The sequence below is a fragment of the Montipora capricornis genome, chromosome 13 (assembly GCF_036669925.1).
Source record: "Montipora capricornis isolate CH-2021 chromosome 13, ASM3666992v2, whole genome shotgun sequence".
Taxonomy (NCBI): Eukaryota; Metazoa; Cnidaria; class Anthozoa; order Scleractinia; family Acroporidae; genus Montipora; species Montipora capricornis.
In genome coordinates this window covers 5,673,042-5,698,041 of record NC_090895.1, presented here as the reverse complement: position 1 = coordinate 5,698,041, position 25,000 = coordinate 5,673,042, and the positions used below count along the sequence as shown (strand labels likewise).

General features: G+C 36.8%; 1 protein-coding gene across 1 annotated transcript in view; it reads right to left on the bottom strand.

The window, feature by feature from the left end:
* Window positions 1–25,000, bottom strand: part of LOC138029718 (hemicentin-1-like) — a 113,312-nt gene that overhangs the window by 29,129 nt on the left and 59,183 nt on the right. The window contains exons 9-14 of the mRNA XM_068877473.1: window positions 19,409–19,672; window positions 10,611–10,889; window positions 5,542–5,814; window positions 5,109–5,372; window positions 3,855–4,124; window positions 3,323–3,568 (exon numbers count right to left, since the gene is read on the bottom strand). Coding sequence (XP_068733574.1) covers window positions 3,323–3,568; window positions 3,855–4,124; window positions 5,109–5,372; window positions 5,542–5,814; window positions 10,611–10,889; window positions 19,409–19,672 — 1,596 coding nt within the window. The remainder of the gene's footprint in view (window positions 1–3,322; window positions 3,569–3,854; window positions 4,125–5,108; window positions 5,373–5,541; window positions 5,815–10,610; window positions 10,890–19,408; window positions 19,673–25,000) is intronic.

Below are 25,000 nucleotides of genomic sequence, written 5' to 3'. Positions count from 1 at the left end.
GAATATCGCTGCTGAAGAGTAATTAGGCCTAAGCTTTGAATTTAAATATTTAGCTTTCTCATGAAGTTTGGACACCGACCTTTTGTACTGTTAAATGCTGTTTGTTGGCGAGTGATAATACAGCATTATCAAATAGCCTTTAAATATTGTCCCTGAAAAGCTAGCGGTGTGGTGGTCAAGTGGTTTGGTGACGGGTCAAAAACGAACATTCCCATGATCGAGTCCTACGCAGTTGGGTTGTCCTTTCAAAATTATAATTATGGCTATCTCCCATATGTTGCATATCAAGCTCTCAGTCTTCTAAATTCACGAAAATAGTGAAATCAAAGCAAATTAACAATTCAGGGTACTTCAAGGGCGACAACGAGTTGGTCTGACGTCATTTTCTTCTCGACCTAGCTCTCTCAAAAATTTAAATTTAGTAATGAATATGGCAGATCATTAAATAAGAAAATTACAGCTAAAACAAACAGATGTTGTTTTGAAATCAACACTTAAACACTTGGGAGACTTGGTGTTTAGTAAAGAAAGTTTTAAAACCCCCCAAAAAATAAGAAATGGTTTTATGGGAATAGTAGCACTTTAAACAGTTGCATATTATCTCGTTATAACTTTGAGTGAGATCAAAAATGACATTTAAGCTTGGATCTGGAGTTAAGGCATTACTTGTAAATTCATTTCATCTCCATAGAATATCACTACCAAAAACACTTCTCCTTACCATTACAATTACCATCCCAAGGACGATGCATTGGATGAATTTAAGGAGAAACTACTCGCTTTAAATTCTTGAAAATTTGGTCTATTTAAAAACTGTGAACACTTTGTTTTTAATTTCAATCCTCTTCATCATTTGTTGTAGGCAAGAAAAATACTGTCAGTGCACTAAAATGATTCTTGGAAATGGAACCATGGCATTATTCCTTCAGACTGCCCCTTTAACAGGGCCATTCGCATTACCATTACCATCACAACTTTCCAGTGTGGGGAATTCAGTACAACATAACATACAGTGTACCAGTATTTCTTCACAATCATACCCCTACAGGAAAGTCTTGTGAATTAAAGGGCCCGTAATTGAATAAAATTGTTATTTTTGCAGGGCTGCCCTAGTGGCGAGAGCATTCCCTTTTCCCTCGATCGAGTTTGTTGGTTCTCTACTTTTCTCCAGGTACTCAGGTTTTCCCCTCTCCTCAAAAGCAACATTTGATTTGATTTCTGTTAATTTGTTGATTTAAGGTGATTCCCTACTGCACATAATTTCTTATGTCACTGGCGTACACATTAGCTCCTGTACATTGATAAAATGATGGATTTTCATTGACACCAAGCTTAATCCGTCAAGGAAGGGTTATTTTCTACTGAACGAGTACGATGACCCCGATTTTTTATTTCCAATTTTTGCTCAATGCTGAGAACGGTGTCTTCAACAACAGCAACAATTTATGGCCAGTTTTTTGGCAATTTCATAAAATCGTACGGAAGGAGCCATTATGAGTCGAACAGCCCGCAATGAAGTTAAATCTATTTAGGAGTGTCAAGTACTCACAAAGGTATTCAAATACAATTTTCAAGTACGTACGAGAATTAACCATACAGTGACACGAGGCTCTGCATTAAAATTATAAGGGATTACATTAATTTGTTTTAATAAAATAGAGATAAATTTGTCTAACATTGGGGATGCACGGCAATTGTCAAAGTGGCTTAAATAGCTGCATTCGTCATCCCCTTTTTATTATATTTTTATCATTTCCTTGACATGTTACAACAGTATGCGAAGTTTCATTAGAAATCTATAACAAGTTCTATTTCTAGGGAATCACCTTAAGTTTACAGACGGCGGTGCCCAATTAGTGCTACTTAACAACTACATCGGGTCAATAGCCCATGACTCAAGGCCAAACGGGCTGGTGACCCGTGGCCCGCAAGGGCGAATGGTCTTATTGTTTTAGTATCACCCAACTAGTCGGACAGAAAAGGAAATAATGAAGTTAGCAAATGCAAGTTGAAGAAATTTATATTTGGGAATAGAACGAAAGAAAATGTCACGCTTTTGTCTACTTGCGGACTATTACTAATAGTCCTCTAGTAGAATAGCCAATTAAAATGCAGGATTTGCATTAGATAACTATTTAAGTGACACTTAAACAAAGTTCCTTTCCTTTCCTTTTTTAAGCAATTACACCCATTTGTAGTCCACATTAGACAAGGTTTAGGTGCTAAAATGATAAAATGATAATACATGTAGCCCTGAATATGAACAAAAGACACGTTGTACCGTACATTACAGTGGCGAAATAACTTTTGACTTGAAAACACAACAGCTAAATGCAATATAAACAGGATGCATTGAACACTTAGGGTAGCCACTGGAACTGTGAACAGCCGTTGCTGTGCTTTTTTTCCCCAGCATAGCCCTTCAAATGATTGACAAACTGCTCTGCTTGCTGATGGAAGCCCTTTTACAGCCATAACACTTACTAAGGACACCCCGAGACCAGTGTCACCAGAGACAGGTTCAACCAAGAACCCTGATCACAAGCTCTTATTAAGTTTTATTACATTGCTTACATTTGCAAAAGAAACGTGTATCACATAAACATCTACAGGCAAAATTATAAAAATTACAAGATCAGCTTTCTAACACTTTTACCATACATGGAAAGAACCAGTACCAACTACACTGTAAAGTGCGAAACACAAAACAAACACATTAGACAACCACCAAAAACATATGGTGTCATGCAAACACATTACAACAGTACACAAAGCATATGTGCTGTTTTGTTGATGATACAAAAAAATCCTTATGAGAATCGATTTTGTACACATTTTAACAGAGGATTTAAAAATGACTTTTGTAATTTTCCTTTGCTTTCCCTTATATCAATTCCCATGTCTCAAATTGTTGATAACACAACCAACATTTGCATGCACTGTATAATAAATTATTATACTTGTCGCTTACATGTATGTTAATCTATACATATGATCATTATTACATGAAGTCATGCAAATGTCGTGATGCTCTTGCCAATAATCTTTCTTTTAAAATAAACCGATTATTATTTTTACAGTGTAAGTGTACACAAAACCAAGAAAAAAGCATAAGGTACTACAAAATTCAAAGTACAGTATGCTTTACAATGTACTTCACACATTTAGTTAATTACGGTTTAATAAACATCTAGTTAAGCTTAAGAACAAAAAAGGTTACAGAGCAATGTACTGTAGTCAAACGTGTACGGTGTTTACACTTTGCAACAATCATGTGGTTTGAAAAAATTAATGCATTTCAGTATTGAACATAATGACTCACATTGCACATCAATATAAACTTGTCTGCTGTCATTTCCACATGCATTGCTTGCTGAGCAGTTGTACTCTCGGTTGTGTCTCCTGATGTTTGTCAAATTCAATATGCTTCCTGTCTCTACAATGTAATTTGAGGCATTGACCCAGGAAACATTTGGCCTTGGAAATCCAGAAGAGATGCAATGCAGTGTCAGATTGTCGCCCTCCTTGACAACAATGGTACGATTCTCAACAGTCACTGATGCAGGAACTTGAAAGGAAAAAGGAACCAAGTTAGTTGACTCTCCATTCAGCACAATTCAATATCTACCTTGGAAGGCCATAACTTTGAGAAATGCTGGCCTTGAAGAAACCCAAATCCCATCCTAAAGTCAAAAGTAGATCTGCAAATGATATCGAGTCTTATGTACACTCTCTAAAATAGTGCTCTGTGGGGATGAAAGTTGCAAAGTACAACAAACACTAATCAAGTGAAGTAGCTAGTAAAACAAAGAAAATTAGAAAATTAATCCAGAAAAGTTAGCTGCAAACCTCACCTTCAACTTCCACAATGGTATTCTTGCTTGAAGCATTTCCTATAGCATTGCTCGCCACACAGCTGTAACTATGTTGCCCTTGGGTGTATAGCATTTGGTTAAACACTCCTACTTTCGCTCTTGTCACGTTAGCAAGCGTAAGACCATTTTTGTAAAGTGTAAAATTTTCTGCAGCTGGATTAGAATCACCAGCAGAACATGTTAATATCACCATTTTGCCTGCACAGATTTTGCGGTTTGAAGTGCTCAGGTGAACATTTTCAGGTTTATCTGCAGAAAGAAAGGAAGCAAAGATCGCAATCATTAATTGTGCCATTGTGACAGGTGCTTGACTGATTACAGTGTATATACTAAGTGGATTTTAACAAAATTAATGTCTTTGAGTTGTGTCTCACGATTTCTTGGTTCTTCAAAAGTTGGTAGTTTTCTACCGGTGGATTGGCTTCAGACACCTTACATGTGCAACGTATCACCAGGAAATCAGAACAGTTTTCATTCTCTGTAAGGTTAATTTAAAGATATTATCTCCCTCTGATTTCTTTGTGCTGCCAATGACAAAAACACCAAGATAAACCAACAGTGAAGTGCAAGTTATGAGGAGCAATGTACATGATTGTATAATAATTTTATATAATTATTCAAGATTTTGAGAGACAGTGCGGCCTAGTGGTTCAGATGCTTGCCTTGAGATCCGGAGTTCCCGGGTTCAAGACTCATTCTGTTGAATTTGTCCCTAGTATTCCCTGGTTCAACTTTTTGGCCACACTTGTAGATAGCCAACTGGTTTGACTCCGGCCAGTTGGGATTCTTAACAGTTGTTGTTGTTCTGTTCTGTCATTTCATTGATTGTCTTCCATTGGCCTGAAAAGCCCCTATGGGGAGTGGTCAATTAAGTATGTATTGTATGGTAAGATTTCTCCAATAACATGAATGTAATCATTTCCTAATAATTGGCTTCTAATTTGCGAATCCCAGCAGTTTAATTAGGTTGTTCACAATTAAAGGATGATGCAAGTCCATTACCCCTTTCTGTTATAGTAGCTGCATGCAGTAAAAATTTCCCAGAGAACGCATGGCCATAATTTATAAGGATTTGCCAGAAATCAGAATGCCTGATTTCCAGCTAGCTGCCATTTAGTGTTTACAGCTCTTGGAATTATCAGGTGCTAAATCTGCAAATGGCTCAGTTCAGCATGACAAAATTTCTCCATTGATCATTAATAATTAGCATGGCTGAAAAATAAATATCCTTACACTGCACATCAATGGTTGTGACAGAAGACTGCTTCTCTCCACAAGTGTTGCTGGCATTGCAGATGTAGTCCCCAGCTTTCTCTTTGCTGATGTTAATGAAGGTTAACCACTGGCCTGGTATTAACTCACTTGTATTCAAGTTTAACCAAGAAAAACTTGGCTCAGGGTACCCAGCAGATGCACCACAGTAGACAGACACATTTCCACCTTCTGTAAGAGTTTCATTGCCACTTTTAACATGGACAGATACCTCATCAACTGGAACTGAAAAAAAAAAAAGGAATCAAACTGTGAAACACTAAAAAACAATAAACGCTAATAATGTACCTGTACAAAAATTATGAGCGCAAAGTAACATGACAAACTTCATTGTAATAACATGAATTTTGACTTTAAGATTTAAGTGGACATTGTAAAAGGATACTGAACTCACCATTAAAGGTCACAGTAACATGATTAGAGCTTATCACATTTCCCAAGGAGTGCAAAGCGCTGCAGCTATAGTTATGGTCTCCTTCACTTGATATATTCCTAATCCAAGTCCAATTGCTACTTGTCTCCACAATTTCTGGACTCTTCAAAAGTTCGAAGTTTTCCACGGGTGGATTGGCCTCAGATGCATCACAAGTGAAATTCACCAACAGGGAATCAGAACAGTTTCTGTTCTCTGTGGCATTAGCGACCAAACGGACAGTGTCAGGATTATCTGTAAACAGGGACAACTAATGTAAGTTCAAACACACTTATCTTCCTTGGTTTAGTGGGTGCTGTCAAAAATGCAAAAACCAAAATGAACCAATAGTAACGTGCAGGTTATATTACAGGGGTCTAAAGATATTTTATTTCAGTTCCTCCAAGAAAATATGACAACTTTAATCTTCTTAAAAGTGTTAAAATGTAGCAGTTAGTTGTTTAGGTGTTCATAAAATGATCAACGATTATCCAATTAAATTCAATTAGTCCATTAGCCTGCAGGTCTGAGACACAGGTCATGGGTCACAGGTGAGTGTTCTGTGCTACAGAATAGTGTCAAAAGTGTCTCCTTGCTCTAATCACTCTACAAAAAAATAATTAATATATTGTTTCAGGTTGAGAGAAAAGTTTTGGCTCAATAGTTCATCAATTGAGCACTTAGGGACCTCTGGTCTCGACCTGTGGAATGTGACTTGCATTTTAGACCCGCCTTCCATTAGCTCTATGTTACTAGGGGTGATCTGCCTGGTATTAGAATTGCATAGAGGAGGACATAAAACCATGACCATCTGAAAAAGACTACCATTATTGTTAGTTAGTTAGTTAGTTAGTTAGTTAGTTAGTTAGTTAGTTAGTTAGTTAGTTAGTTAGTTAGTTAGTTAGTTAGGGAAAATTAACTACATTAGCCACGACAAAGTTTTCTCAACTTGTTTGGATCAGTTTGCTTTAAATCAGTCAATTTAATTCCAGTGCAAACACATTACACACAGATAGCAAGAGCACAGTCAAAATTTAATGTCAATTATTAATATATATAGTTAATTATAAAGCAGTAAAGAATAATACATGTATAAAGTTATTATCAGATGAGACCATACCTTTTGAATAATGAAAGCCAAATACACAATACGGTTCAAATATTCATCCACATCAACACAAAGAGAAGTGATGAGCAGCAGAGACAAACTAAGAAGTGATGCTTGACATGTTCTTTGAAATGACTCAATTTGAAGTTTGTCACATGAACAAAAAAGGAAGGAAGGTACATGCAAAATAGCAGAACTGAACATAAAGGTGAATTCAATATGCATTACCTTTCCATGCCATAATATTATGCAGTCAAAAGAAATCTGCCTTTACAATCACATGTCGAAACTTTCTCACTGTTCTGTATACTGGTATGGCTTTTTCGCCCTGATATCCCTCGACACATGCTCTTTTGCTGGCATCAGCTTTCCAGTCACTTCGATGTGAAGGGCATGTTGGGTAAATCACAATACTGCTGTTAATATTTGCCATTACATGTAGCAGTTCTGTTCTCCACTCCTCCATGAACAAATACTTCGCTCTGGCAATACAATGCACCTCGCATCCAAGAAACGAGACCAAAGAAACATTGTGCTTCAAAGAACTCCCACATCTCTTTGATTTCATTGCATATTTGGTATCATGCATTTTATGTCACTCTTCTTTATGCACACCAAGTAAATTGTCCAATTTGCAGAGTATAGAAAAAGATAAGGGTGACTGAGAGTTACCAATTAAACAATTTCATGCAGTAACATTTCGAACAAGTCAGTAGCAATTCGAGTCCTGTTTAATAAGGTGACAGAGAAGTTTATATAAGAATGAATAATGGCGAAAAACTTATGCATCTCCTTTTTGCTTTCTTGTCCTAATTTATGATTATTCTTTTACAGAGTCACCACTGGTTACAGAATGGAGTTACATGTATATAAATTATTATCAGTCATAAGCCTTTTGACAAAGATGTCTTGTGCTCAGCATCCATTTGCCTTAATGCAATTAATTAACTAATTAATTAATAACTGGGGAGCAGGGATGGCAAAGTGGTGAGAGCACTCGCCTCCCACCAATGTGGCCCGGGGTTTGATTCCCAGATCCGGCATCATATGTGAGTTGAGTTTGCTGGTTCTCTACTCTGCTCCACGAGGTTTTTCTCCAGGTACACCAGTTTTCCCCTCTCCTCAAAAACCAATATGATTTGAGACTAAGTAGACTTTGACAGCATATTAAATCGGCTGATTTCATTAGTTTTTAATTATATTTACTATTACTATTATTTGTTATTAACAATTGTCGTATTACATGTACTATCAATTATTGTAAAGCGCATTTGATCATTTTGCCATGCAGAAAATGAGCTATAGATATGAATAAAAATAAAAATAAAAATAAAAATGACACTAATAGTAATATAATAATAATGATAAGAATGATAATAATAATAATAATAATTAATAATAATAATAATAATAGTAATTATTATTATTATTATTATTATTATTATTATTTGATTTGTATTAATCTGATTTGATTTCATTTGTGCACGACTCCAAAAGCTCTTCAGTCTTAAACATTATCATGTGAAAATAAAGTTCTACTATTATTACTATTATTAAGAGAGCTTTATATTCATAAAAAGTGAGTAACCCTAGCAGAGAACAAAAGTGAAAAAACTTTCTACTGACCGGTTTTAGACCCGGTAAAAACAGACCTGCAAGTTTATTGAATGGCTTCACAGAACGTAAGTCCAAACAAACATTCAACAGGACAAACAAGCAATGCCTTATTGGTATGCGCTTTATAAAAGGATTCAAATGAGAAGGGTTTTACCAGTTTTTAAAGCACGTAACGTTTTATTGGTGACCTGACAAGCTGTTTTACCCAAGAAATGTTAATGGGTCTTTGAATGCTACATTGATATTAAATGAGTAATTTAGCAAATTATTAAATAATAATTAAAAGTAATTATTTTTTTATTAATACCTTTGTGGCAAATGGAGGCTTGGTTAGCTGCCAGGCCAATGCCAAGAAGGTATAAATTGCCCCAGAGCATGCCCTACCCCCATTCTAGCCAGGCCACATGTCCCATCACACTGTTGCATTTAATTTATTACAGTAACAGGAGGAGCTCTTGATGCTACATTATGCAGTAATGTAAATCATGTTCATCTTTGAAATCAATTTTCAAGTATCCAGCATAACTCAGTTGGTGTATCTTGCAAGATACACTATTAAACAGCATTATCTCCCATAACCTATCTAAGTTACATGACTTGTAAGGAATCAATATTACAGGTAATCAAAAGTGGTTGCCACTCCTAATGAATGACTATACATGCAATCTGTACCCTCACTTTTTGAAAACTATAACAAAGAATTAAATATACTAGAACACGTACACCTAATTGCAAGACATGCATGTACAAACAACAAGTAGAGTGGTAGAATGATACACAGTTGTACATGTACAGTAGATTATAGATTAATAATTTTGCTTATAGAGTAGTATTTTTAAAAGCAGTATACATGATTGTATGCAATGTTTAGAACCAATTAAATATGTGTATCCTCGACTTGCAACCAGGTTACTAACAAATTTGTGGAGACAAAGATGACAATGATATTATTATCAATTTGAAAACCTTTTCATCAATGATATTATGATAAGAAGCTATAAACAAAGGCCTATTGTTTTGGGTTCCCACACATACAAAATATTATAGGGCACAATGACCTAATAATTTATTCAAGTCAAGGAAAGTAACTGTAGAATTATAGAATATTATTTGCTTGGAAACACAGCAGGAGTTTTATGTTTTCTGGCGGGGTTTTCCAAGTGTGCTATCTTAGAGTGTAATTTAATTATTAGTGTGTCACCGTGAGTCACATGCATTGCAACTTCATCATGTGTTTGGAAGCCCAGAAAGTGCAAAATTAATGCACTGCTACATACCCCTCGACTATAAATCTCACTGCGACCTTGCCTTGGCGGCTAGATTGGTCATTCGTCACCGACTTTCAATGGATGAAGACATTGTTTTGTTTGTGTTGCCCTCTGCCTCCCCTTTGCCATCCAAGTCACGGCCTTTAGGCAATTCCAAGTACATGTAGTATTGCATGGTGCTTTTCTTGCCATTCACCTTTACTTGGCCAAGCAATGTTATCTACATGTATCTTGTACTATTCAGAGTTGCACAATTCAATTAAATGTTACCTTCTTTAGGAAAACATGTCTTATCGAAAACAGCGTTTTTGGGGTGTTTGAAATGCCTCACAAATGGGGTTTGACAGGGTTTCAAACGCTCCCCAAACTCTTTTCAAACGCTTTGCAAACCCTTCGCAAACGCTTGGAAAGCATTTCAAACACTTTTCAAACCCTTTGCAAACGCTTGTCAAACGGTTTGCAAAGCATTTCAAACGCTTCTCAAACCCTTTTCAAATGCTTCACAAACCCTTTGCAAACGTTTCTCTTGAGAGCCGGCAGAACCAGTCCACAAGGAATAAAACACGCTTAGCAATGATTAGTTTTTAATACCTTACGGTAAGCAATGAACTGTTCTTTTAACATAAGTAGTATGGTAAAAAGATTTATATGTATATATAGTTATTCAGTACCATGGGAAAGTGCAGAAAATGTATTTAGAATGCACGAGCGTGTGATGTCAATTAATTTTGTGTTTTGGTCGCATTTGTTTGCGATTTATTAGCCGATTCGACGTGAATGAAAACTTCTCGGTCATACAAGCAAATGTTCACCGTAGTTTTCTTGCAGACACAAAGTGAAAGGTGAAAGATGAATTTTAAATCTTACATCCTAAACATTATTTGAGCATTTGGGGCCTTGCCTTTAGCCTTTTTACTCCTGTGAGCAATGAAGCCCAGTAAACAAGCACAGGTAACGCAGCCTTAAAGAGTTACAGGCAGTGAAATCGACCCAATGGAAAACAAAAACAAAAAAAATAGTTGATGCATAAATTATTACATGATTGTATAAATACTTACAGTACACTGTGACATTAATTGTCTTTGCGGGTCCATCACCAAAGGTATTAAATGGAACGCACTTGTAGGTCACCTGCCTTACTCTGCTTTTAACAGATGTCAGAAAAGTGCCACTGCTTTGTCCATCTGTAATATTCACCAAATTTTCCTGACCTCTGTACAATCTATATTTCGCAGCCGGGTTTGCATTAGCACTGCATGTGAGGTTAAAGATATTGTTCAAGTCAACTGTGTCGTTGCTCAAATTTGTTGAGAACACCGTGTTTATGGGACTGTAGCCTATAATAAAATATAGAACAAGATAATTGTCAAGATACTGCATGCGAGTCCAATGTAATTATATGGCTGTCATAATTATCTCAAAAATTATATCAAGAGTCTTGTTTCAAACTGTTGGCGGACAGGTCAAATGGTCACATCCTGCACTGTGATTGACTTTGATGGTTTTCATGTACAGCTGATCACCGACTGTATGTCCATGAGTCACTGATCACGTGCGAGTTGCTATGCTTGCGCCGGGCAGACGGAATTAATGCCAAAGTTATATTCTCATAAATGCCTCCCAGGGTCAACAGTTTTAACTCGATTCGAGTGAATTTTTTGACTTATAATCGTGCCTTCAAGGGTAGAATACTGAATTTAAAAGTTTCTGTTAACATTATAACTGTTATAGAATCAAAAGGTCTAGATGGCAGCAACAATATAGATAGTCATATAAACATAACAACTTTCTTTAATTTTCCAGACATGTTTTCACGGTACATCCACCATCTTCAGTGTTACATATTTTGAAATCGCTGCTGAATTTAAAGCGCGCGTGATCTAAGAGAAACGAAAAGGGCGATGGGGACGAGAATGGATCTTACAAAGTTCGTTACATTGCGTTGCCAATATTGCGTACTAAAATAAAACAAAACCAAAAATTTAAATGAGTGACGCTTAGTTCTTTACAGGGAGAGAGTCAGGTTAATGTGTTTCACCTGCTGGGTGAGATCGGACTTCTCTCATTTTATAAACATGGATTCCTTAAGATTCACTTGGTACTTAGTAGTTGCAGAGTCCATGATCTCGAGGCAATCCGGTGTGCAAGATGCTCTACAAAACTCTGAACTCTGCAGATGTTTAAAAACGTTTGAAGACCTGTCTGAAAGTAAGTGCTCACGCACTCCTGTGGGGAAGTGTCGGCTGGTTTCACCAACATAACAGGCATTACAAAAACTAAGAACTAAGAACTAAGTGTCACTCATTTAAATTTTGGTTTTGCTTTGTTTTATTTTAGTACGCAATACTGACAACGCAATGTAACGAACTTTGTAAGATCGCACGCGCTTTCAATTCAACGGTGATTTCAAAAATTTAATATGTAACACTGAAGATGGCAGATGTACCGTCGAAACATGTCTGGAAAAATTAAAGAAAGTTGTTATGTTTATACGACTGTTAGAATCCAACACAAATCAACACGGCAGACAATAGGCGCCTGCTTTTTTGTTACTACATGTAAGAAAAAATTAATTAGTATATTAATGTAGGGCAAGTTGAGTTTTAGCTGAGAAAATACATGGTGGGGAAGGCGTCACCTACTCCAAATATTTTCAGTGTTATGAAAAGTGATGTTAACGTTATTAAGCCGTATGGATTACGCAACTTTCTTTAACTGCTCAAAATAATTTTCTTCAGCCGTTCATCCATGCGACCTCATCCGCGCAAAAATTTTGTGCTGCCGTTCATCCGTGCGATCTCATCCATGCAAAAATTTTCTGATGCCGTTCAGCCGTTCAAAGTATCAGTGTTTACCCTGTTGTCAATCCGTGTCTCATCCGTTTGCATACCAAGCATTCAGCCACACGCACAGATATTTTAAGGAATGTTTTCGCGAGAGAGGTCACCAATGTAAGTAGAATTTCTCACAGATAACAACCACTTTATATCCAGGGTCCTTGGGATTGTCCTCTTAACAGTCAGGCCCGGGTTGCTCGAAGCATGGTTAGCGCTAACCAGCGTTAAATACCATGGAAACCTATGGGTTTTGATACCTCTTAACCACTGGTTAGCGCTAACCACAGTTCTAGCAACCGGCCCCAGGTAGTTACATGTACTCAAAATGATTAATAAATTTAAAGGAATTCCCTTGATCTCATATTAATTTCGCAAATTGAGAGGTAGAGTTATAGATTTGAGAGCTGTTTTATGAGGATGTCAGAAACAATTCCCCATTCAGTAGAATTAACACAGAAGCGTCTTTCAAGGATGGTGCCTACTATTGTTAATGCCTATACGGTCTGCGCATCTCCAGATACTTGGATTTCCTATCGGTGATGCTTACTAATACAGGGATATTTTTGCGCAGTTTAAAACTATGCGGAGAAAGTAGATCTTAGTAAGTACTCTTGGTATCCAAAAAGAAAATTGGGTGTAACCATGCATTTTTGAGAGATAACAAGAGGCTCTAAGTAGCCTACATGTATACTGTACTCATGCGCTGCCAGGTTATTCGTACTTTTGTTGACAGTTTAATAATAATAATATAATAATAATAATAATAACTTTATTGTACACCACAAAAAAGGTATATAGGTGTTACAAGAATCTATTTGAGAGAAGTTGCTCTTCAAGTTTATTATGTGAGTTCATTGACCTATACTTTTCATCTTTATTTGAAAGTCTTTTTTTCTATGGGTCCATGGACCTGTACTTTTCAAAACAATTTGAAGGAAGTTCTTATTTTTTCTCTGGGTCTATTGGGCTGTAAATTTCTCTCCTCTTTCCTCCAGTTTGCTGCAATTTCTGAAGTAGATTAATGCTTTCTCCTCATAGTTTGTTTCAAAACAGTTAAATTTACTTTGAATAATAGAACAAAAGAGATCAATAACAGCATCTACATTTGACAATACTTTTGTTACAATTTGGGTTCAGAACTATTGTATACAAAAACGTGGTAACTCCTGTTTTGCTCTGCATACCACTGGAAAACACAACTAATGCAGTAGCTAGAAATTCACATCAAAAAGCCTGTTTTAAGCTGTTGTTTACTGGGAACCACATTACAAGATAAATTTCCCTGACATCGTTTGCTCTATGAATAACTTTTACATGGCCAGCGGCCTACGTCTAATTTCTTTAGAAAATCAGAAATAAAAACATATTTTGCTGGAGTAACATTTCTGATAAATTGCTCTTCCATTCTCAATGATACTATCAACTGTTTGAGAGGTGCAATAGTTACAAGACTTTTGAGGTGGAAAAACAAACAGAATAAAATGACACAGCAGAACATTCTTTGCAAGAACAAAGATAAACATCATTTAAGTGCTCCTAGGGTCTAAAATTTTGGTTTCGAACATATAATGAATGAACAATGCTTCCACTGTTGCTTAATTTACATTTTACAAAGATCTATTAGTATCGCTTTTACATTCCTGAGTTAATTCGACTCGCAAATGACAGTATACATGTAGGCTACTTTTAATGTAGCTTAAGTTATATATGCATGATAATTATCCATGTGCAAAGAATGAAAGGCAGCTAGCTACCATTGATATAACATAAGGAAAGTCTAAAATTATAGGAAGTGCACTATTTAGCAAACCACTATAACTATCACCAGAATACCATAAGGGTTGAAACGTGTAACACGCGTTCACAGCTTCCGAATATTCAGTGCGAACTGATTGGTTGAACGTTTCAGTGCTAAGTACCATATTTGGAAACCTCTCGCTCTTGTTGTTCCAAATATGGTACTTAGCAAATTGGAATATTCAGAAGCTTGTTTCCCAGCACACAAAGCCGTTACACGTTTCAACCCTTATGGGTTTCTGCTATCACTGTATGTCAACTGATAATTAATGTAGCTTAAGTTATAACCATAACAGGCAAATCTGTCAAAAATAGGAGTCCCTGTTTGCATGATTGTGACAAAGCTGAATACAAATTATTCCCAATGTTTATAATTTGAACCAAGTCAGCTAAAGAGGTAATTGGATTCCTGAAATTTTAAACAAGTGCCGACAAAGACATTGCCACAAGTTGTGTGCCTGCATATGCCGCATCAAATACTTCAACATTACCTTGACTGTATAGTGCGGCAATAGTTTTAGTTGGATCAACAATTCCTGGACCTGGGTTGTTTGTACGTCATTTGCGAGTCAAATTTACTCAGGAATGTAAAAGCGATACTAATAGATCTTTGTAAAGCCACAGATGATTAATTTCAATTGTTACATTTCATAAATGTGAACCAAACTTTTCAATACCGGCAAATAAATGGCCTCTAAGAAAAACAAAAGTAAAACAGAAAACCTGAATTTCCCCTTGAAGCATCCTCTAAATTCCTTTGCCAGCAGCATATCAACGACTAGTCTGTATTGTTGAAAGAATTCCCCATTTTGACTTCGTGGCATGCCCATACTGACAATAACAGTAGTTCTGAGAACAGTTCAGATTGCTAAAAGTCGGATCAGTTTTTCTCAGGTATTCTCACTAGGAGCTGAGATGACCGGCATGCTGATGGAGATCAGTTTGAATGACCTTTATGTCGATCCCCGCTCTCGTGCAAAGTGTTTATTTGTAAAACAAATTAGAAAAAATATATATAATTTGGCTTTAATGTCAACAACTTACCTTTGGCTCCACAATCGCAAAAGATTTATTCTAACAGCTCGATCTGTACAACAAGGGTCGTACGACCGCGACTACAATCACAAAGTTTGAACAGTCAAGATGCAATGATTCGGGCGCGACCATGCACATTCACGAGAAAATGACACATCTTAAGGGCTAGACTTTCACAAGTCCTTCGTCTCGTGTAGATTCGCGTCCGAAAAATCACGCTTCGCTAGCCAACACATTTTCTCCCAGGATTCTCGTGAGGTGGAATTGTGGCAAGTCTACTTAAGGGCTTGAAACATGAGAGGGATGGTTGATTACTTCAAACACGCACTTGTCTTTTGTCATGCAAAATGGACTGATATTCCAAGCATACATACATTTTAAGACTAATACTTCTTTTCAAGTCTTTCTATTAATTTTTCTGACTCAACCATACATTTTTCATACATGCTTTATTTAAGGTATCATAAACAAATAAATACAAGTAATACCCTAAAAAGGAAGTTTAAGAGGTTAACCCTATGTAAATAAACTTCCAAAATAAAAATCAAAAATATATATATATGTTCACAAGTGGAACCTAAGAAATACACATGTATGATTTAAGAGCTATTTTAAAACGTCTCAAATTTCCTACCTCAACAACATTGGCAGGCAGGTCATTCCATTCGCGAATAATTTTAACGAAGAATGAATATTTATAACAATTACAGTTCGCCGATTTAACTTGTAGTTTGTAGTTATGATTGGACCTGGTACGTTTTGAAGCGAACTCAAAAAAGTCACGAAAACAAAGACTATTCAATCCAAATACAAGTTTATAGCCTTCAAAAACAGACTCTTATAGTCTTCTGTCAGTCAACTGCGACCAACGCAACAGTTTACAGCGATCTTCATATGACATCTCTCCCCTTCGCTGGCCTAAGGCCAATCGAGAAGCTCTTCTCTGAACTTTTTCTAAGAGAACAATATTCTTAACCAAGTAAGGGCACCATGCAGGGGAAGCGTACTCGAGGATTGGTCTCACAAGAGCCTTATACATTGTGGAAAAGATTTCTTTGTTTACAGAACCGATTGTTCGCTTGATTAGACCGAGAACTTTATTGGCCTTATTGACCACCTCGACAACGTGTAAAGTCCACGAGAGATCATGGGAGATTGTGATGCCGAGGTCTTTTACAGTACTCACTGAGCTGAGACGTTCTCCACGCGGTACGAGGGAGTAATTTGGAACAGATTTATCACGATTATGTGTCACTCGCATAATTTCACATTTGTTCGCGTTGAAGTTTAACTGCCAGGTCTCAGACCAACTCTTAAGGTGGAATAAGTCGGACTGAAGAATGACTGTGTCTCTAGCTATGTCAGAGATCTCTCTATAAACCTTGGTATCATCCGCATACAGTTTAACCGTTGATAAAATTTTCAGCAGCTATTAAGTGTATTGAATAATCCCCTAACCCCCGCCCCACGTAAAGTTACAGTCATGTAAATGTATGCAAGCATAAATTTCCATGCACTAATGTCACACGAAAAACAAGAAACGGAGGGCATTTAATACCTCATGCGCTTACTGCGCATGAGTAATTAAGCTTCAATTTGAGAAAGAACGCCACACATTGCTTTGTATTTTAAAGATTTTTACAAATATTATTCATGAATTATGTTTAAAAAATGCGTGGTTACCCGCAATTTTCTTTTTGGTTTTCAATAACACTTGTTAAGATCTACATTTCCTGCATAATCACACACCGGGGCAAAAATATCTTTAATTAGTGGGCACCGTCCTTAAGTAGCTCAAAATCACAGGAATCGCAAGTCAAATTAAATAATCCCTTTACGCTTGTCTTCTTGACACTCTGGACTCTTTATTCCTCTACAGTAACTGCTAGTAGAAAGTGTGCAAACAAAGATAAATCTGATGAAAGTTAATTTATATACATGTATATGAACACAACCAAAACTGGCCCCTTGTTATAGTGCTTACAGTACATACATGTACATACACTAGCTAGTTGCATGAACGAAAACTACAGTGCCTGCAAGTGAAATAAACGGATTCAACTGACTTGCATTAGCTGAAATAATTTAGAATATCAGAGTCTGGATGTTAATGAAGGCACAATAGGGTCCAAAGATAGTCATGGTGGGTACAAGTGGGCCAAATAGTGAAGCACTGACAAGGTGGGACTGCTCTCCATGTGTAATGCTGAGTGTTAAACTACTGCTCACCCTGGGGGATGCAGTCCAATTTTAAAGCTCAATTTGAAAATCAGTGCAGTTGACACTTACATTCAACAGCAATAAAGACATCAGAGGATACAGAATTTCCAGTTAGCGTCAGGATGGTACGTTTCATTAAACCAATTATTTATGAAAGCCTTGTTGGCGAAGGTGTCGCTTATCGTATACTGGTTTATGGCAAGAGGTTTTAGTTTGTCATCTAACCATTTGGCGAGGGCATACCGGTAATTATTATTGTAGCTCTGTGTAGCTGACAGAATAGGTCTAGCTCTTTCTTGTGTGTTTTAGGCAAACCATAAAGGTGGGCTAGCCTGGAACCTGACGGACGGAAAGATTCTACAAATGCAGTGGGTAGAATTCGTCGAACAAGATTCCAGCTCCTTCTTCTTTTGTAGCAGGGGGTGATAGTGTTTCGGTCGTCTACCTCTACGCTTTGGTCTATCCGGCTCAACCATCCTAAATTTGGTGACATGGTTTATGGATGCGTCAACAAGTATCTGCCTTTCGGCAAAATAATTTGGTCGGTCAGGTTCCAGGCTAGCCCACCACATGTTTACCCTCCTGCAAACTCTCAAAAAATTACAATAATACTCCAAACATTAATTTGTAATATTCTTAGTTTTGCGACTTCTTTTTTCAGCTTCTTTTTGTCATTTCGTTTTCATGTAATAGAGATTTGTCATGTTTTGTTATGTTACCCGCATTGTTGATTGCTTTCTGTCATGCTTGAACTTTTTTGGGTAATCTGTGAGTTAATAGTGGAGCTCATGCACGCGAAGCGGGCCAGCAAAGCACCATGGGTGCATTTTTTGGGAAATCTATTACGCAATGAATTTTGGTTATGATGTCAGCATACGCCCGCCCGCCCGTACAGACTGTTGAGGTGGAGGTGGGGGCACAGGTCAGCCCCTTGGGACGGGAGTGTTCGGGCAATTTTCCTTGGCGGGAAATCGCCAATGCAGAACACCGTAAAGCTGAGAAATCGAGCGAGAGACAAAACACTAATTTGCAACGGCTACATGTAGCTTTCAGATTATGTTTTCCTTCTGAATGCATTTCTCACTGCCTCATATGTTTTTTTAAAACTCGCCAAAAAAACGAAGAAGGCCTGAAACGTTTGCAATCCCGTGTTGAAAGAGAACAACTTAAGTGACAGCGAGACTTAAATGTACCGATCTCCGCAGCTGCAATGATGATGAAGATGATGGAAGCTGTGATAATGCTGCTGATGACGATCATGATCATGAGTCATCTGATGTTGATAATGTTGATGACGATCATGACGACGATGATGATGAAGAGGACGAGGAGGAAGAGGAGGAAGGCGAGGGAGATGAATGGGGTACCTTTTATCCTTGTCCGGAAGTTGTGAAAAAATTACATTTGGCTGAATTGACTAGTGGAAAGCTGTGGAAAGTAAGCGGTGCAAAATATGCCACAAGGCATTTCACGAAAAAAGGCTTGTTAATTATAATTTGCATGTTATAATGGACATGAGATCAGATTTATCATTGTTATGTTACAGGGTTGTCTAAGTTAATTAGTTACACTTCAATAGAATAGTATACTATTGGGACCATCTGTCAACACAAACAATAATTACAAGGTTTTCACGTTAGCGTGGTCATGTGATCCATTCTATTACTGTTACATGTCAGATACACTCCAATTAAAAGTATGAGAATTTTTGTCGAAGATTCGTCACCACTGACGATGGTTACAAAGCATTTGAAGGTCAACCCACGTTTCCATGTTGGACTCTGGGGGTCACACTTATAACTACCCATAAAAGCTGTCGGCACAAGCTACAAAATTGCCGACAACATTTGGCATGTTCCTTAGGGTCCCCTTAATACATCTATAAAGGCAGCTTGCTTTCACCACGAAATTCCCACAGGACTTTATGTTGCAACATTATGATCCCTGACTAGACCTAAGTTACTCACCATTGACAATAATAGACACAGTTGTGCTCATTGCTGTCCCAACACTGTTGTTAGCCACACAGTTATAGCTGAATACTCCACTAACTGTCATGTTTTTGTTCCAAACTCCAGTACCGCTAATGCCATATATCAAAACATTATTCTCATAAAGCTGATAATTTAGTTCCATTGGGTTTGAAGTTTCAACTGAGCAATTGAAAGAGATGGTTGTTCCACTACAGACTACGTCTTCACTAACATGTAACTGGATTCCCTCTGGTGGGTCTATGATAAAGACCAAAAAAATGTTAGTACAGTTCTCTGACTACATGTACAAATACACAACTCAAAATATCATAATTAAAGGGGCACTGTCACGGTCGCACATGCGCCACGGTTTTTAATCTAAACTTGAAGAAAACATTAGTAGAATGTTTTCAAGTTTGGAAAGGTCCAGATGATATGGGGGCCACTGTTGCATGCACAATTCGTGGTTCAGTCTCCTCAAGAAAGCAAAGAAGAGCAGCCAAAATATCAATACAGCCTCTACAATGAAGAGAAACCTTTAAAGACGTGAATTCATGAGAACTTTGACATATGGTGTAATTGAAGTGTAAGCCGTTTATATATCAACAAGGATCGAACTTCATCCCTTTAGCGGCTCATTCCTGGCTTGTCAATTAAAATGTCAGAGACCACCACATCATTGTTTCCTGATAAACATTTACTATCTTCGCTCTAAAATGTAGATTTGAATATGTTGAAGAAAAAGCTGCCTTTACATGAGAGGAACTGCACTGGTTGTGTTTGTTTGTCGCACAAATTATAAAACCGAAAGCGGTGAGTAAAACATGGTTTTCGACTTCAAAGTCATTTCTTGTAAATTAACTCACTCTCTTTCATCTTTGAAATGGCATGTTAACCTTGATTATTATACATTGTAGTCACCATCTGTCTTCTCATTGGCTAAAAGCCTACAGTTAATTCTGGGAAACAGCACAACCTACAGATTAGTGAATAAACGCAATGCATGATTTCCAAGAGCAATGTTTGAAAATAAACTGTGATTGCTGCGATAATGCGTTTGTCGTTATTTTCTTCAAAACAATGTATAATAAAACAATAATTATTAGATTCGGTTTTTGTGATATCCGGAATAATCAAGGTCTTGGTTAGTGTTATCAGCCGAAGCCGAAGGCTGAGGCTGATAACACTTACCTCGACCTTGATTATTCCGGATATCACAAAAACCTCATCCAATAATTGTTTATAATATGGTTGGTCACTGAGAAAAAATATACTTTTGTGAGCCCTTGTACGGCTGACAGTTTCCGGTCACACCACTGAATTCACTGGATTCATGGAATGATATTTCTGTTCGCTTTTACATGGACTCAAAATCATCGATAATAGATAAATGTGCATTTTGTTGCTTTTTGGAAGCCTTATTGAGACTGCAAAGCAAAAAATTAAAAGTCTGTTAAAATCTCTGGGTTTGATGAGAAATACTGCGCATGTCGTCGCATGACAGTGTCCCTTTAAATGGTCAACAATTCAATCAGTCCATGTGAGTTTATAAGTCCTGAGAAGGACTGTTTATGATGACATTGGCTGACGTTTTGACAACCTGAGCCAAAGTTATCTTCAAATTAGTCACTCCTGGATTCAAACTATTTACAACAACTTAAAAAAATTAATAAGGGTTACCAAAGTTTGTTAAGTCCAATTTTCTTGCAAAGCTTATGTAAAGATTTGTCAAGATTTTCTGTGGTGATTTTGTTTTTGTTTTTTGGTCATAACATTTTGGTCAGTGGTATCACTGTTTCAAGATCTTCAAAGATCTTCAAAGATCTTGAAAAACCTGCAAAAGATCTTAGCAAGATCCCTGAAGGATCCTATTAAGACCTTTACTTGACAATCACATAAAAGATCCTGAGGAAAATGATGAGGATCTTAAAAGGATCCTGAAGAGATTACAAAGATCTTACAAAGATCTTATCAAAGATCATCCTTAAGGACTTTGCATAGATCACTATCCTTGGTTTTCATTCATGTGATGAGACGGCCATGTTGGTGTACTTTATAAGCAATAGACCACAAGTTTCTACGGTTTATAGGCTGATAAACCACGCAGGGTGTTGTTAGAACACAAGAAGAATTCGTAAATCACAAGTCGCAGGCGAGTTATGTTCTTCCAACATTCCATGTGGTTTATCATGCCTATAAACCATAGAAACTTGTGATCTATTGCTTTTTAATATATAATAGTTCAGAAGATGAGCGAAATTTCCATGAGTTTACTGACACAATAAACCATAGCTGATTGACCAATCAGAGCGCGCGCATTGATTTGGTTATTATGTAAAAAACAACAGAAAATGCAGGTTCCACAAGTTTTGCATAATAATAGAGTCAAATTCCCAAAAGACATTTTACAGCCATTGTTCTGTACACCAACATGGCCGCTGTGACGTCAGATGAACACCCCCAAGACGATCTTGGGAAAATCATTTGTCAAGATCTTGATATTGGTCTTTATATAAGATCCTTGATGACATTCACAAGATCTTTTAAGGATCTTAATTGGATCTTAAGGCAGGACCCTATACCTAAGATCTTATCCAAGATCCTCAACAATCCTAAAGGATTTCTCACAGATCTTGAAAAGATGAGCTTAAGATCATTGGGCCAAATCTTGTTGAAGATCAGTAAGGATATTCTTAAGATCTTTTAAAGAACTACTTCAAACTTAAGGTAAGCAAAGACTTTAAAGAATCATCAAAGATTGGTCATAGATTTTGACAAGATACCTATCAAGATCTTGACGTACAGTGATATTGAATGATCTACATTTATGAGGATATCCAAAAGATCTTTCAAGGATCTGACATAATATAATTTTATAAGCTTGTAACATGCAGGTGAGATACTTGCTGATTTTGAGACAATAAATTTTTTATTGACACTTTTGTGCGGCTCTTGTGTATAAATATTAAAAAGATCATAAGTAAATTCCATTTCATCTGTTTTACCTGAAACATAACAAGGTTTGCTCGTATTGAATGCCTGAATGTGAAATCATCCAAGTATAAACTCGATCCCTGTTCAAATTATTTGCCACTAATACATTGAGCAAGCAGTTATCCCTTATAGGCTCCCAAATTTAAAAATAAAATCATGCTACATGCACGGATCAGTGAAAAAGGAAGCTTTTATTCTGATGTTCATAGATCGTGGGAAATGTCACCAATGGATTAGTTTAGATTAGTTTACCAGTTTCAGCACTAGGACTCCTTCAATTTAACTTATTAATTTTTGTCTGTTTTGCTGTTTTGTGGTCTCATCGATCAGCAGTCCATTCAGAAGATTACACCAAGCCGACCACATTGCTGAATGAAAGGCCCAACCACAACTCCACGAACTACATGCCCTACTCTTTTCGACTAATGTGTGGGATCTTTAATGACCAACAGATTTTATGAACATTGAAGGGTTGGAGTCGGGCCTACCGTTTATAGTCCTTATCCGTGAAGACTTGAAAGTCTAACCATTTTGCAGATGTAATTACAAATTAAGACAGCACTTCCTCCTTGGTTATTTTACGACCCTGAGTGTTGCTCTGGCAATAGTCGAACTCACGACCTCTCGCATGCATATGGCAGCCCGGTGCTCAACCTACTGAGCCACCGGTGTGCTATAATTAAAGCCGTATTCCAAAAGCAACACAAAACATTGGACTCTTTGAAATATCAAAGTCTCTAGCTTTTGAAGCAAGTGAAGACCAGTGAGTATCTTTTAACATTCCATTGACGGTTAATTTGATAAGTCCTCTATAAACCTTGCACATTTTTTCTTTAATAATTAAGCTGGACTAAAGTGTGCCGACCAATTCACATATCTTAATGAATTAAAGTTAGAGATGTAGAGATGTACATGAATAATTTATCCTCCGCCATCTTAGAATATAATAATTATAAAAGACAGGTGAAGGGAAATTTAGTGAGCTGCTTCCGTTTTGGGCAGCAGTTAACAGATTTCGGCCGTTTTATTCAAGTTTGAATCAAGCTAATCAAGCACAATATTTGCTGGTGATTTTCAGTTGTTTTGCTCTTTAAATGCCGATTCAAAACAAGGAAACGCTTACAACATCTCAAGTAAAAAGGTAATTAAGTGTTCATTATAAGCAGATAATTGTTCTTAAAAATGACGACTTAGAATTCATACTTTTTCATACTGTACTTCCAAGTCTCAATTTGTCACCCAAGGATAATTTGGCTTACTTGCTATAACCCTGAAGGAAAAAAAGAAAGTTATGAAGAAGAAGTTAAGAAAAGGTAAGTCTTTAACAAGACTAATGAAGCTTTAAATCAAAAGGTGAAGCAAATGATAAAATGTTAAAAGATCATGCTCACAAATGATTGACAATTAAGGGATTCCTTCTCTGTAAATATTCAACTAATGCCTGAGCAAAAGTAATGATCATTTCCCTTTTTAACCCATTCACCCCTAAACCGGCCATACTTTATAGTATTTTACTCTGTCTAATGCAACACGATTGTACTCGCTCGTACATGTAAATGGGGACCCCCTGTAGTCAATGGGTTAATTTAATCACTCAATGAAAAACTGTCCCATTAATGAACTAAGAGAGCCAACTTTACAGAAATCCGCTTTTCACACACTGTAATCAAAGAGAAATGATATGATTTCAAAAATCATGACTTGTATCATAAAATATATATTTTTATTTTGGTTCTTACAGAAGAGTAAAAGGCACAACCGGAAGAAATTCTTTGATGGGGTCAACCATCAGAATAACCAATTGACAGCTGTAGTCTGCTTCCTCATCCATTTATGGTTCGATTTATGAAAGATTATCTCTTTGTAGACTTGTAATAGTCCTGTATCTTATTTGAAACTTATGAAAGTATTTATGAAAAAAAAAACAAAGAAAAAAATTGCAATTATCAATACTTCCATCTTTTTAATTCATTCAAATTTCTTAACTTGCAATTAAAATCTTGAAGAAATTTGACATTTAAGAATGCCTGATTAACCTCTAATTTGTAATCAGCAAGGAATCCATTGTTACTTCAGTGATCAAGCCAAAAATAATGTTTAACCTCCTTCTAAAACGAATTCACCAGCACAAGGGGAAAATGTAATCTACAGCAACTGTGACATGGCATCATGTAAAACACACAGAAGAGGAGAATGTCCTATGACAATAAACACTGCTTTTCCTGTACGTTCTTTCAGCCATTTCTACATACATAATAATCTGTACAAACATGTCTGGTCATGAGTCCTTGATGCACCTACCTCCACGATGCCACTTTTACAATTAAATAATTGATTAAACACAGGGATGGAGACTTTCAACCAGATCAGCAAGATGGCCATGCAAACAGATTGTACAATGTATTTATAAATGTAAATTGAAATAAGTGAGCTTTTACATTATACACAAGTACCGTAAACACTCATGTACAGTGTATAAGCCGCACTCGTGTATAAACCACACCCCCAACTTTCAAGCATGATGATTTTTGGAAAAAAATATGAACTCCATCTAATGTTGTGTATTTGCAGTGACATTAATAGGTTAATCAA